Source organism: Strigops habroptila, chromosome 2 (assembly GCF_004027225.2).
Source record: "Strigops habroptila isolate Jane chromosome 2, bStrHab1.2.pri, whole genome shotgun sequence".
NCBI classification, from domain to species: domain Eukaryota; kingdom Metazoa; phylum Chordata; class Aves; order Psittaciformes; family Psittacidae; genus Strigops; species Strigops habroptila.
Genome location: NC_044278.2, coordinates 34,933,070 through 34,946,395, shown reverse-complemented (window position 1 = coordinate 34,946,395; position 13,326 = coordinate 34,933,070). Strand labels below are relative to the sequence as shown.

The window sequence follows — 13,326 nt, the reverse complement described above, 5'->3', positions numbered from 1 at the left end:
TGGTCGAAGCTGTCACACAGATAATTGCCTGTACTAAAAATAATCATTTACAGCTAATCGTAATTATGAAATGCCATGACAGATTAAAAATAAACAGCGATGTACACAAGAAAATACAAAACTGAAAGAAAAATACATATTCTATTCACAGAAAAATATATTTGACTTTTCAGAGATGCAAAGAAGTGCTCTCATCTTTGTCATTAAAAATGTTTCTTTCATTCTATGAGATACACAATAAAAAGAAGAGAGCCTTTAGATTACTGGTTATAACACGAATGAACAGAAACAAAACCTACTCTCACTATAAAGCACAAAAGTTAAATGTTCAGAAGAGGTAAATTGTTCCTCTGGCCATTTGAATGCTTCCTGTTAGACCCCCTGTGGTCCCACCACAGGAGGGATGTAGGCCATTAGTAGGTGCTCAGACTGGCCCAGGTGAGCATTGAGGATGAGACAACATTTATTACAGGATTCCCCTGCTTTCTCTCTTGCTCATGAAGAGGGCTACTGCATTTTTGTTACTGAAACCAAGTGCCTCAATACCATATAACTAGACATACCTACTCCAAGCCCCAGAACAGCACTACCCTAAATGAAACAGCTGGGCTGTTCACAGCTGCGCAGAATATGACTGTGATCAAATTTACACTCAACTGAGCCTCTTTTTGATAAAATTAAAATCTTTGTCTGCTGTTTAAAAGCACAATCATCCCTCCTAAAAGTGTGCTCCACTAGTTTTGTCATGCAAATGTTCTGGAACTTTGACCTGCTCCTAGCGCATGCAAGAACATGAAGTTTTGTAGATGATTATTTCATAATTTGAATAAAAACTATAATTATTTTATTTTAAACAGTTATTGTCCATATAAATTAAAACCCTATTCCAAGTGCTATAAAGTTTCTCCAGATACACACTAACTTTCATTTTCTCCCCTTCTTACTCTAGTAATAACATTTTCCCTCCTAATGCAATTAACAATTCAAAATCTTGCTTCTATCGAGTAAAATATTTGAGTCTTGAAATATTTGACCAAAAGCTGACAGTTAGTGTGGCCTCTTAGTTTAAATCATACCTTTTAATCACTTATTTTTAATTTCTGAATACCAGCTTGTTTTAATTTCTCACTACTTTCACTTTGAATTGCTGGAAGAACCTTCTGGTGATCTATATCTCTTCTGAGATATTTCAGAAGCAATTTCTGCCTCGGTTAACATTCCTATAGGACTGACATTCAACACAATACACACCTACTTATATGCTTAAGTCATTATGACAGTTCCTAAATACATCATGTATTACCACTGTGAAAACCAATTGCTTCTGGGTAAAATCTCCTTCTCTACTCCACATCATTAACTTTACCAGTACCCAACACAGTTCATATGCTCAAGTATTCTGGCTGTGGGATAAACTAAAATCAGCTTGCATTTCAGCACAATTTCCTCTTTCATGTATCTATACATTTGCCTGTTGCCATATTTGGATCATTACCAGAATCAATGATTAAAGCTCCAAATAACACCATTTTCAGGAGGCAGCTCAACCATTCCTTCTGGAATTTCAAAGCTACTAATTTATTTGACTCTTAGGATGGGCTTTTCTTTATCTTTCAATGTGTATATTACTGCTGACATCTTCACAACACCCTGTGCTAGCTCCATAAAAATTAGGCAGATTTGAGTTGTGCTTTTCAGCTTACTTAAAACTATCACATTTCTCCTTTTTTCTGGGGCATGGATTCTATGATTCTACGATTCACTTTCCTTTTCACACACAGTCTCCAAGCAAACGCAAAATAAATGCATGCCATTTGTCAGGTAATACCGATGCAGAAAGCATCAAGAGAGAGTCATGCTCTGTAAATTTTTGGGGAATGTGCCTTCATTAAATACTGGAAACCAAAATCCACTGTCTTACCTGAAAGCATCATACTCAATCACCTTGTTATGGTCTGGGTCAGTGGCTGCAAACAACTGTCTGATTTCTCGGGAACGAGGTTCGGTTATACCTTTCAGTTTCTTGAGGATGACACCAACATCAGCCACAGAGAACTTAACAGAGGAAAGCAAGACATAGATTAGAGAGAAAATCACTATGCAACCAACTATGCATGTACCAACAAGAGTTGTCAAGAAGCAGAGAAACTGTGAACTGCTAAGGATTATCAGTTTCTTCATTGCCTCACTTCAAATGCATAAATAAGCACTGTGAGAAGTTTGGACAGAACCTTGGTACTGAAAAAAATTTGCTTCCTGCCAAGAACATAAAAAATTAAACAAAAAACATTAGATCAAGCACTCTCAGAAAGCTATTCCAGCTACATAAAAGAGATCTACTTCTGCTTCAAACATTGTATTGCTAAAGCAGAAGCACAAACATTTAAAGCACAGTTCCAATAACTTGCTCCTCATTTTACATTGGTGCACCTCACTTAATTCTCAATCAATAGATTTCACCAAGTTAAAACTAATCTTTTCACCATTGTCTCCAATGAACTGTTCCAACAGATATTCTCATTCATATTAGACTACATTGTCTTACATACTCAGAATTAGCAGATCGAAAATTTGTTAGGAACCAACTTATCTAGAAAAGGGTATTTAAAGTCTCTGTGACACTGCCAGAGCAGTACAAATTGGTCCAAGTTTAATTATTACATTGCTGGTTGCAAGTAACATGCTCAGATTTAGAAAATATGATCATTGCCTATGCCAAAACTCCAGGTGCAACCCTGGCATGTAATGCCATGCAAGGCAGTGGTGTGGAGCAGCTGGAGCAGCAATCAAAAAGTTTTAGAGACTGCAGCAACTTTTTTAGCTCCTTTCCCAAACAATAACGTTGTTTGACCAAAACACACAGCTTTTTGCTGAAAAAGCAAGGAACAGAGATTGAGAAAAACTGAGCAGAAGAGATCAATGAGCAGAGTATTTAAAGATGGACAAATTGTTCATCTATTTAAAACCTGCCTTCTCTACATTATCAGATTTTTACACCTTTTTTTCTAAACTACAAATTCCAAACACCTACATAGATATTGAGTGTCCGAGCAGCATGGCCAGAACTCTTCATCCGCTTTCTCCCCTTCTCAAGTAGCTGACATGCTAGTAGTCACAACCTAGTTTTGTTTGATTGTCTGGCTTAAGCCAGAGTTTATTATGTTGAATTCAATGACAGTAAAAACAACCTTCATGTTTGTGCTACAGAAGAAAACAAAGTTTGAACAATTGGAACTGTTTCAGAGATGATGAATTCTTTTCCAAGGAGACACAGTGATGCCTTGTTTGAAAGAGTCCTCCTCAAATTCAGATAATACCAGTAGGACTGTGCACAACACACATGTTCTGTTTTACAAGCAAATTCACGCTTTCTAAATACATCTTTATCCTTCAAATTGCAAAAGAAACTAAAAGTGTTGAAAAGTTTGAGAATTAGATCCTTAAAGTTATTTTCAGTACAGACGGCAATCAAAATGACAAGATTCCATGATTTTTTCTCCCCATAACTTAAAAACAATAAATACAATTTTGAAACAATATAATACAAAATAAATACAATTTTGAAACAGAAAATTAAAAACTTTCCAAATATCTCTTATGGTGTCAAATGTTTCAATGACAGCAAAAGCAATTCCCACCTGCACTATGAGTACCAATCAAAATTTCATCTAAATCAACATATGCCTATAGAAATGTGGTCAAAATAGCATTTTCCAGAAGAAAAACATTCCATCTGGATTTTTTTCACCAGTTTTCAGAAAATATACCAAGGTGTTCTGCTGAAAGGTAACCTCTGTCTATTCAGAAGGAAAATTATTTCTTTTCTTATTTTAGAAATAACTGACAAATAGACATCTTAAAATTGTTTCTCCCTCTTCAAACCATCTTCCAGCTCTGCTCTTCCCTAATAATTGCTGAAGTTCTTATGGTTTGAGTATGCAATCCCCTGATGAACTGAGGCAAACCAGGTGTGTCCTTACTTCTGGAGCTCTATCCAAAGGATGTGAAGAAAATATCTGTCATTGGGATAATAAACATTTTTTTTTCCACCAGATGTTTTAAAATGTTAACTGTGCAAAGAACATTTCAAAATTCACTTTAAAGAAGCATTTTTAGTGTTGCTTCTTCCCATTTTGCAGATTTTATTTTGATAATATAGAATCATTCAGTCTGGAAAACTAAGATGTCATCTCTTCAATCCAAGATAATCAATGCAAACAGCAGTTCCAAAGAACATTTATAATCCAATGATGTGTTCTGTATGTTGGAGAATAGCTTTGGGTTTGATTCTACTAGGAGGAGAAACAGTCCAGCAGTAAGAAAACATAATGTATAGAGCTTTGCTTTTTGCTGCTGAAAGCGTTTAGCAGTCGTAGCATTTTACATCAACTAGCATTTTGCAGTTCTTCCTTATTCACAGGTAAGCAGGTGGTGCTAACGCCACTTTAATTTACAAAGAAATCACACCATTCTGTTATTTTCATTTGAGAGAACAGCACGTGTGGCGCAAAGGCAGCAGAGGATCAGGCTGCATCTACCTCCACCTCATCAGCACAACGGCACAGCAGTCCTCAGGACTGCGCTAGGCCTACTGATGTCTTGGGAGTCCTGCAGGTTCACTCACTTTGATGAGCCAGCAGACACTGAACAATTAAAACTTGCATTAAGGACCTTCTCTCACAACCCACAAAAGGTCCGGACGAATGAGCAGAGGACCACAGCTTAATAAACCCTCCTGGATATTTTCCCTAGGCATGCCCTCAGCAAGCCTAAGCAAAAGGGCAGCTCTGGAGAAGATCTGCTGAAGGCACAATTCATGCTGCTGCACTGCCGTGAGCTATGAAGCTCATGTATCTATTGTTGCTTTTCCCTCTGAAAGCTACACCAAAAGGTGTGTATTGAGTGAAACTTGTTACAAACTGTAAGCTTAAATTTCTGACTGTGATATGAATTTCTAACATTACAATTGAAACATTTTGGCAGATAAGTATGCAACCCAAAAATCAATTCAAGGAATAAAATAGCCTAATCAGTACGACTCTAACTCGGATGTGCTCACATCTTGAGTACTGTGCACTGTTGCAGTCTCCACATGTCGCAGTTGTCTTGCAAGGACAGAAAAAAAGGCTGAGATTTACAAAATTACGAAGGTGGTGCAAAAGGTGAATGGAGATCTTCACTAAACCCCAAAACACTAGAATTGGCATTTAAACTAGTGAGAGGTTGGTTTAAAATATATAAAAGATACTTCTTTTATCATATATTTTTTACATAGCAGGCACTGAACTTTTCACCTTGCTACCACAAAAAGCTGTGGAAACACACAGTATCTGTAGGTTAGCCCAATTTGGGAACAAGAGGTCCATAAACAATCTCAAGAAGGAATAGGCAGGGAATACACCTTCTAACAATCCTAATACAATAGAAGTGGATGCTGAGAAAGTAGAAGGGAAATGGACTGTGAAGAGTGGCCAAGCTTGCATAGACTCCATAGCTATGATCTCCTAAATCCATCACTATTAGAGAGCACTGGGCTGTGAGCTTTGGATGAAGAAATTAGGTATAAATAATTCTGAAAAATATATAGAAAAGGTACAGTCTTTAAAGATAATAGAAAATAACAAGAGCCTGCTTCACCTCATTTGCATGCTTCTCCATGTAGTTCAGTGTGTACTCATCGGCATCCACCAAAAGAAAGTTGTGACCATGGAAACAAACTCTGGCTCCAACAAACAGATCCTGAGCCTTGAAGTATTCAGATGGCTCACTCTTAAAGAGCTCCTGCCCAGGCTTCTTAATGCGACCTCTTTCCAAGAACTTCCCACCAAGTATCCCTATGGAAATAGAATTGTTAATAATTAATTGTAGCTTTACTTGGAAAATAGAAGAAAAAAAAAAAACAAACACACAAAAGAAAAGCCAAAAATCTCCCCAAATCAGTTTATTTGTATCTAAATATTAGTTTTCATCCTCGAGTTTCTTGTCTCATAATATACTCTCCCCCTCCCTCTCAGAGCAAAAAGAACTGTCCCTGTCAGTGTCCACAGCAACAGTTATATTGTGCATATTCTGTGACATGAATCACTTGAATGCCTGCCAAACACCTTTCCTTTTCTTCTTTTCTTTAAAATGGGACAGAAATGTGCCTCTTCAAATCACTCCCATAACCCCGTTGCCAGCCTTGGGACTGCCCCTTGAGAAATGTAAGAAGCAAAACATAAGATGCAGGCAATTATCCTTGAACAATTAAAGAAAAAGAGAATTTCACAAATTAGGATAACACAGTCCTACAAAGATCACAAATTCTGCTGCACCGTCATTCTAACTTGTTTTTAAGGGCTTTTGAATATAAAATAAAGGTAGGAGTGATATTGTACTATCTTCCACATAGTGTTCTGCCCATGCAATTGTGATCTGTTATTTCCCTTCTGAGTTGGATATGTTAGATTATTTCTTTTCACATTGTAATGATTTTATTCATGCCACTGGAAACTGCATGTGGTACTCAAGGGTATGTAAGATACTAAAAGGCACATTTCGCTTTCCAGTAATACATTCTCATGCACAAGATTGCATTGCGTGTACCAAGCTTTCTAGAGAACATTCTGTCACATGTTTAGTTTCATCAGGATATGTGTCCTACAACAACACTGGAGTCCCCGGGATTTGTTTCCTGTTTATATGTGAGCTTCCAAGCCAAAAGCATACTTTAGTAATGTTTAATGACATCTTACGTATTACGTAGTGATGCAAGTCCAATGAAAGGCTGATGAGCAATGTAATAAAATGCCTTTTATAGTCAAAATTATAAATGAATGTGAAACCCAAACTACTTATTAAGCCAGAGTTTGGAGCAGGTCTGTCTTAATTGCTTTATTAGCACTATAAAAGCAAAAGACAAAAAACACACTATAGTAACGGTCAGATCTAGCTTGACTCAAAAAACATCTCAAATCACTAATGTAACTCTAATCTTAACATATTCCTTTTCACCTAGCTATTAAAATAAATATGAAAATTCAGGTTATATAATCCTGGCAGCTCTTTGTAATATTTAAATAGAATTGGTTTCTGTAACATTGGAATTTCACTTTTGTCTCTATTTCCCTGCAATTGTGCACTTAGATTGGAAACTCATCTTAACACCTCTGTTCAATAACTGTTTTTTAAATGTTATGGGCTAGTTCATCTCAAGTGGTATAAAGAAAAACAACCAAAAATATCTCATTAGGTCAGAGATTTTACACTGAAACCTGATGAGAAATTTTGATGGAAATCTACAAAAGCCAGGCTCAAAGCACAAAATAAACACCACAACCAAAGACCTTCTTCCATTAAGATCAGATCAGACTTTGCAGGTGTTTGTACAGCTGTTGGCTTGGTCTTACACTGAGTAAAAAAGGGGTTGTGCTCTTCTGCATGGGGAGCCAAAGTTCTCATGTGTTGACCCCCATCTCAAAAAGTGTTTCAAGATGTCCAGGCCTGTATATTTTAAATGCAGTTTCCCAGTGTTAAGAACAGTGTGAAGTACTCCTCTGCAACCTTCAGCACGCTGGACTGACAAAAGTAAGAGCAACTTACTACTTCCATTCTAGGACTGAGATTTGAAACATTTTCAGTTGCCAATTTGCATCAATTCATGCAAATAAAAAGGCAAAAATAGCCCTTTGAACCTGTGCACAAAAGGGATGGTTATTCTGGGAATCATTTACTCTTTTAACACATCCCCTCTCTAAGACGTGCTCAAGCTTACTCTTCCCCCATCCCATCCACTTCAACATTCTTCTTTCTCACATATGAATGTTCTTCACTCCCATTTTGTATGCCTTGGTCCTTTTTCCTAGCTGCCTTTATCTGAACTCTGCAAAACCTTCTCAGGCTTAACCTCAAAGAAACCTGTTCACTTTTCCTTCAGACATGACTAAAATGAGAGGGAGAGAGAGAGAAAAGAGAAAGAAGAGAAAGGGAGAAGAAAGAAGGAAGGTGGGAACAAAGAAACTTCTGCAGTCCCAGGCCTCTTTCCAAATGCTGCTCTACCTTCCCACCCCTCCCCATCCCTACTTATCCTGCCTCTCCAAGGCTGTTCTCACTAAACTCTCCAATGGACAGTTCTTAGATACATCCTTCCACTTCATCTTCCTACCACCCCCGAAAGACAGCTACTTCATCCACTTTAACACCCCAGGGAAGTTAAAAACCCATTTACAGAATGCTTGCCTTTCATATGCATCTTAAAGCATTTGTTATTGTTAGTGTGCAAACTCGCCTATTTATTTTAGTTACACATTGGTTACACATTTTGTTTGACTAGCAATGCTCAATAGGCTCCCAGCTGCAATCCCATAATATATTCTTCATCCCAAAATAAAAGGAGGCCAGGAAGCAATCTCTGGCCTGGCGAGATTGATTTGATCTGATCACATCACACAAAACTGATCACATTTGCACTGCACAGTGTGTGGCTCTGACTGCTCTGGGTGCTATGTGATAAACTTGGGTTCATAAGACACAGCTGTAATTTTTATGTGTTCAAACTGTATGAAGGTGTGTGAGGGCTGTGCTGCAGTCAAACAAAGTGGCATTTTACCACATAAAACTCAGGATTATGTATTGCAGCCCTCGGGTGTGGCAGAAGGACCTGAATATTTGAGTGTGCAAAACCTCCTGCGACAGTGTTAGATGACTGATAAGGGTATAGCAAGCCAAACCTGATGCAGCCTTGTCCCTACTGCCTTGCAGAAGAGTTTTCTGGAGTTGAGCATACTCCAGGAGGGGACCCAGGCTCTCGGGGGCCTTGTCTGGTTGCAGTGATGCAAAGGTGAACCAGGAGTGACCGAACAGGTAATACATATGATTGGGGTTCAAGATTCACACTGTTCCCTGGACTTCTATAATTTAACAGTGCAGCTGTACCCTTAGTATCCTGTATGTCTCTGGACATAAAGAATGACAATCAAACATTTCATTCATGAGTGGAGAACTGAGCTGCTTTTGAGGCTCACAGCAGCATTACATAAAAAATATATATATGTGTATGTGTATTTAGCTGTATTAAAAGAAGTTGCATAAATTACAGGCCACTGGATGGCAGGAAACTAGTGAAATAACGATGACAGGACACTGCTGTCATAAATGGTGCTAAATCTTGATGTTGCAATGGAGAGCAGGGCTTACTGGGAATGTTCATTGAAGCCTAAGCATGTACTCTACACGTTTTAAAAACACATCTCAGAGAATCACTTGTATCCTAGTTGGGGGTGAGGTTCCTATTTATGCATTCGTAATATAGTTGGATACAAACAAAGATGCCATTAGAAATTCTTTGCACTGAAAAGGCTCAGGCATTCCCAAAACCGTACTCATGTGCAGGACAGTCAAAAGGACTTAGCAGCACCACTGGCATGGAAAAAGTTCTCTAGGAATACAGAAGGGTCTAGATATTCACCACACCTCCATTTTATATGGATGTGATGTGTGTCATAGGTCTGAGAAAGATTAACTTCAGAAATCATTTTCGGCAAAGGCTTAAGAGTAGGGTGGCAAGAATACTTAGTCCTTAAGCTGAATAACTGGACCCTAGAAAGTCAACTGCTGGCACCAAAGCCTGAAGCAAAGGGAAGTGAACAGTCCTCCCTAGGACAGTCTTGCTTCTAAACAGTGAGCTGGGAGTACCAAATAGGTCAGTCCTGAGCACAGTGAGCTGGTCACCATTGCAGGGTGTACCTCAAATAACATGCTAAGGTGCTCTGTGCCAAGAAGCTGATATAGGGCAACTTAAGCAGTATCAAAAGAGCTAGTCACAAAGTTCCACAAGAGCTTAATATGGTAAATAAGGAAACCTTCTATTACTCTTTTTCCCTTGTCTTTGAGAGAACGCGATTTCCTGATTTTTTTTTCTCTCTGCAGTTTTATCAGAGGCTGACAGCAGCTTTTAAGAGTCAGTCCTTCAACTGCATGTTGAGAGGTGCCAGAGTACTTCTGGATGTTAACTGCTCTGAAACTGCTCCTGCAGATGTTTTGTGGGCTTCACAGAAATACCCTAATCTCTCCAACAGGGTCATGTTTAGCCAAAGCTTCCTAATCTCTCTGAGTTACAGAATGACTTTCTGACATCCCTCCCAGTGCTGTGTCCTTCCATCCATGCACAAGACACTCCAAGGAAATAAAAAGATGCTTGAAAATCACAAAACCTTTCATATCCTCAGTTGGAGGCAGCCTACAAGAGAGAACAGTGGTCAAAAGAATTTAACCATGACAACACTGGGCGACCATGCTCCAGCAATAGAATAAATGTGATCAAGCAACTGAGAAGTAACAAAGCATTTGTCACTTCAACATTTGTAGTCTGGCTCTTGAAATTCAGTTAAGTACTGTGTACAGACACTAGCACAGGGCAATCTTTATTCTTTATATGCTCAGCACTATATCATTAATGACACAGTATGTTAAAAAAACACAACAGTTGTTTTGCTTTCATGAGCTGCTTCTATACAATGAATGCTATATTGATTTCATAACACCATAACAGAATCTCGCAAAACAAAGGATTTACTCTTTCATTCTTGATGTCTTACATTTCCTGTCCCTCTTTATCATCAGTTGTAACACAATTCCTGTACATTATCCACACCAAAAGCAAATGTTTAAAGGCCAAATTTGCAAACTAAAATGTAATAAAAGTTCTAATGCATTAAACTTCCAGTTCCCAAAGGATATTCTGAAGTACTGTCATACAATGAAGAGTGTTATTCCGAGTGATTAAGATTATAAATTATTACGACATTCAGCTATGCAAGCTAGTGCAGTAGACCTGCTGATGTAATTCCCATTGCATTTAGAAATCCACATCCCTGCTTCTCCTAGTGCTGTCTGGCCACATTTACTGTAAACTCTAATCAAATGAGTAGGGCAACCTGGGACTGATTGCAAGACATTACAACATCTTACCTGAGTTTCGCTGTGCATGTTCAAAAACTGAAATGGTGTCATCACTCAGAAAGTAGGAAATGATTAATTTCCTATCCTTGTCAATAGGACTATCTGTGATGAGTTTTGCAAGAAAGCGCAGTATGTTACTTTCCATGCCAATTCTAAAAAGCAAAAGAAATAAGAAATCAAAAACAGAGTATGAGAAAAGTTTTCATCACTAAGAGATGCATCCTCTGAGTTTTGTAACATACATTAATTGTGTTAATCCTGGACCAAGAAGTGAAATGGCAGAAGTTTCCCTACTTTGTGAAATACCATTTTCAGCATAAAGAACCAGTTAGAGGCAGCCAGATAGAAAGGAATAATTTTCAGGGGAAAATTACTTCTCTGCTGCAAGTCTGGAATGAATTTGTATTCAAATGCAGTTGCAAATCAAGCTCAAAGGTTCTTTCCAGAAAAATTATAAAGGAATCACATATTTAGTTATGTATATTTTTAAATCAAATTCTAAATAGCAATACATAAAATCAGGCCCACCAGATGATCTTACTAGTTGGATATTTGTTAAGTGATTATGTTTTAAATTATTTACAGTACGCTATATGCACTACCAATACATTCCCAAGCCTTTTTCTAATAGCTTTCTTTTTTATGGAGGGTGAATCTCTAGCATGTGACTTTGCTTTCAGCTTAAGCTTCAACACCACACCCTTACCAAATCATTTCATAATGGAAAGTAAAGAGTTAATGCTTTAATACTGCTACAGCAAACTGCATGAAATTCGTCAGACAAAAAAAGTAAATGCCAGAAAGTAAAACAGAAAAACAAATCAGTGTTGGAATGATTCCTGCCTAACTCCTCAATGCAGACTTCCACCAAATTCCCACTGAAGACAGCAGAATCAACTAGGTTGGAGAAGACCTTTAAGATCATCAAGTCCAACCTTAAAAAAATACACAGGAAAGCGCGAATGCAGTCCCCCACTACCACAAATTGTGCAGTCAAGTTTCCCACATTTGGGGAAATCGCAGGGGTCAGCACATCTAGAGTGCAAGGGATGAGGCTTGCCCTGCGAAAACAACCTGCCTGATCATGGTATCTCCCCTGCCAGGTAAGGACATATGAGATGGAAATGTCAGAATATTGGCTTTCTCAAAAGAGAAGTTTTCCTGAGTTCAGAGAAAATTGGAGTACCATGTCTCTAAACCAGTCCTCATGCTCCTGTCCCTTAAAGTCTGATGAGCTGCATATTTTGCTGGGGAAAAAAAAAAAAAATGTGCCTACTTAACATTTATGTCCTTCACAAAAAGACATAATTAAAGAAATTGGAATTATTTTTCACTGAAATACCTGTCTTTCTCCATGAATTTCTTGAAATCTTTTGCGGGAGGCTTGAGAATTAGACCCATACAGGAGCACAGAGAATCCTCTTCAGAACCAAATCCATTATAAGGAGGAAATGTTTTTTCTGGTTTTGGAGGTGGTGGAACCTTATATGGAACTGGGGTGAAATCCTCTACAGCAAAGACGGTAAGACTTATTAATTACTGTTCTGATGAAGCCATTCTCCTACAGATTTAAACTTCCAATATGAATACTTATTAGCCTATTTCTGTAACAGAGCACTGGTCAAAGTCAAACCAGGATCCCTCCTACTGTTACAGGGTAGAAAAAGACTCCATAGAAGCTAGCAGCAAAATTATTGTTTCTTCAAAAGTTTCAGGATTTCATCTATAATCTTAAAAATGTTTGACAAATATCATTAAGGCAAAAGGAAAGCCAAACAGTTTTAAAAAGGGACAAAATAATAAATTAACAATACTGAATCAATTTTTCCATTTTATTCTTTGAGACAACATGATTAAGTAAATACTTGGCTTATGAGTTTCCTGCCCTCTGCTTCTTGCCGGAGGAAAATAAATGCCTCAATAAATAAAATTTTGTTCATTATTTAAATCATACACATATAAGAAGAATTTGGTACATTGAAGCCAATAGCTTCAGTCCACATGTCACTTTATCCACAGTTTCAGAAGCTTGTTTTTTCCTCATTTTCCTCAGTCTCACACCTTTTCTTGCAGTGATCAATAGTCCCGACTGTCCCAGATACACAGCAGGAGCTCTCCTGACTCAGCAGAGACATGTCTGGTCAGGGACCTGCGCTCACTTCCCATATAGGTTTCTCCCAAAAGCCCTGCTGCCCTATGGTCCCTCATTACTTCTCTCTTGGTGAAAACCTTGTGGTCCCATTTGGCCCCTTGTTGCTTCCCTGCACTGCTCTTTCACTGCCACACAGCTTCAAGCTGCCAGTGGGGTTCACATAAAACTTCAACAGAGTAATACAGTCTTCTGGTTAAATAAGGTTAATGGAAAAGGTGAGAGGAAAAAAGTAACTT

General features: G+C 38.1%; 1 protein-coding gene and 1 non-coding gene across 8 annotated transcripts in view; both read right to left on the bottom strand.

The window, feature by feature from the left end:
* EFHC2 (EF-hand domain containing 2) overlaps positions 1–13,326 on the bottom strand; it is a 60,518-nt gene that overhangs the window by 12,180 nt on the left and 35,012 nt on the right. For all 7 annotated transcript variants that reach the window (XR_003990036.1, XR_003990037.1, XM_030476377.1 and 4 more), the window contains exons 8-11: positions 12,281–12,446; positions 10,948–11,090; positions 5,638–5,834; positions 1,922–2,055 (exon numbers count right to left, since the gene is read on the bottom strand). Coding sequence is in view for 5 of the 7 variants with exons in the window: in XM_030476377.1 (XP_030332237.1) it covers positions 1,922–2,055; positions 5,638–5,834; positions 10,948–11,090; positions 12,281–12,446 (640 nt within the window). In the remaining 2 variants the exon portion in view is untranslated. The remainder of the gene's footprint in view (positions 1–1,921; positions 2,056–5,637; positions 5,835–10,947; positions 11,091–12,280; positions 12,447–13,326) is intronic.
* LOC115604637 lies at positions 11,886–12,049 on the bottom strand. The gene has a single exon (XR_003990360.1). It is a non-coding gene; the product is annotated as a U1 spliceosomal RNA (small nuclear RNA).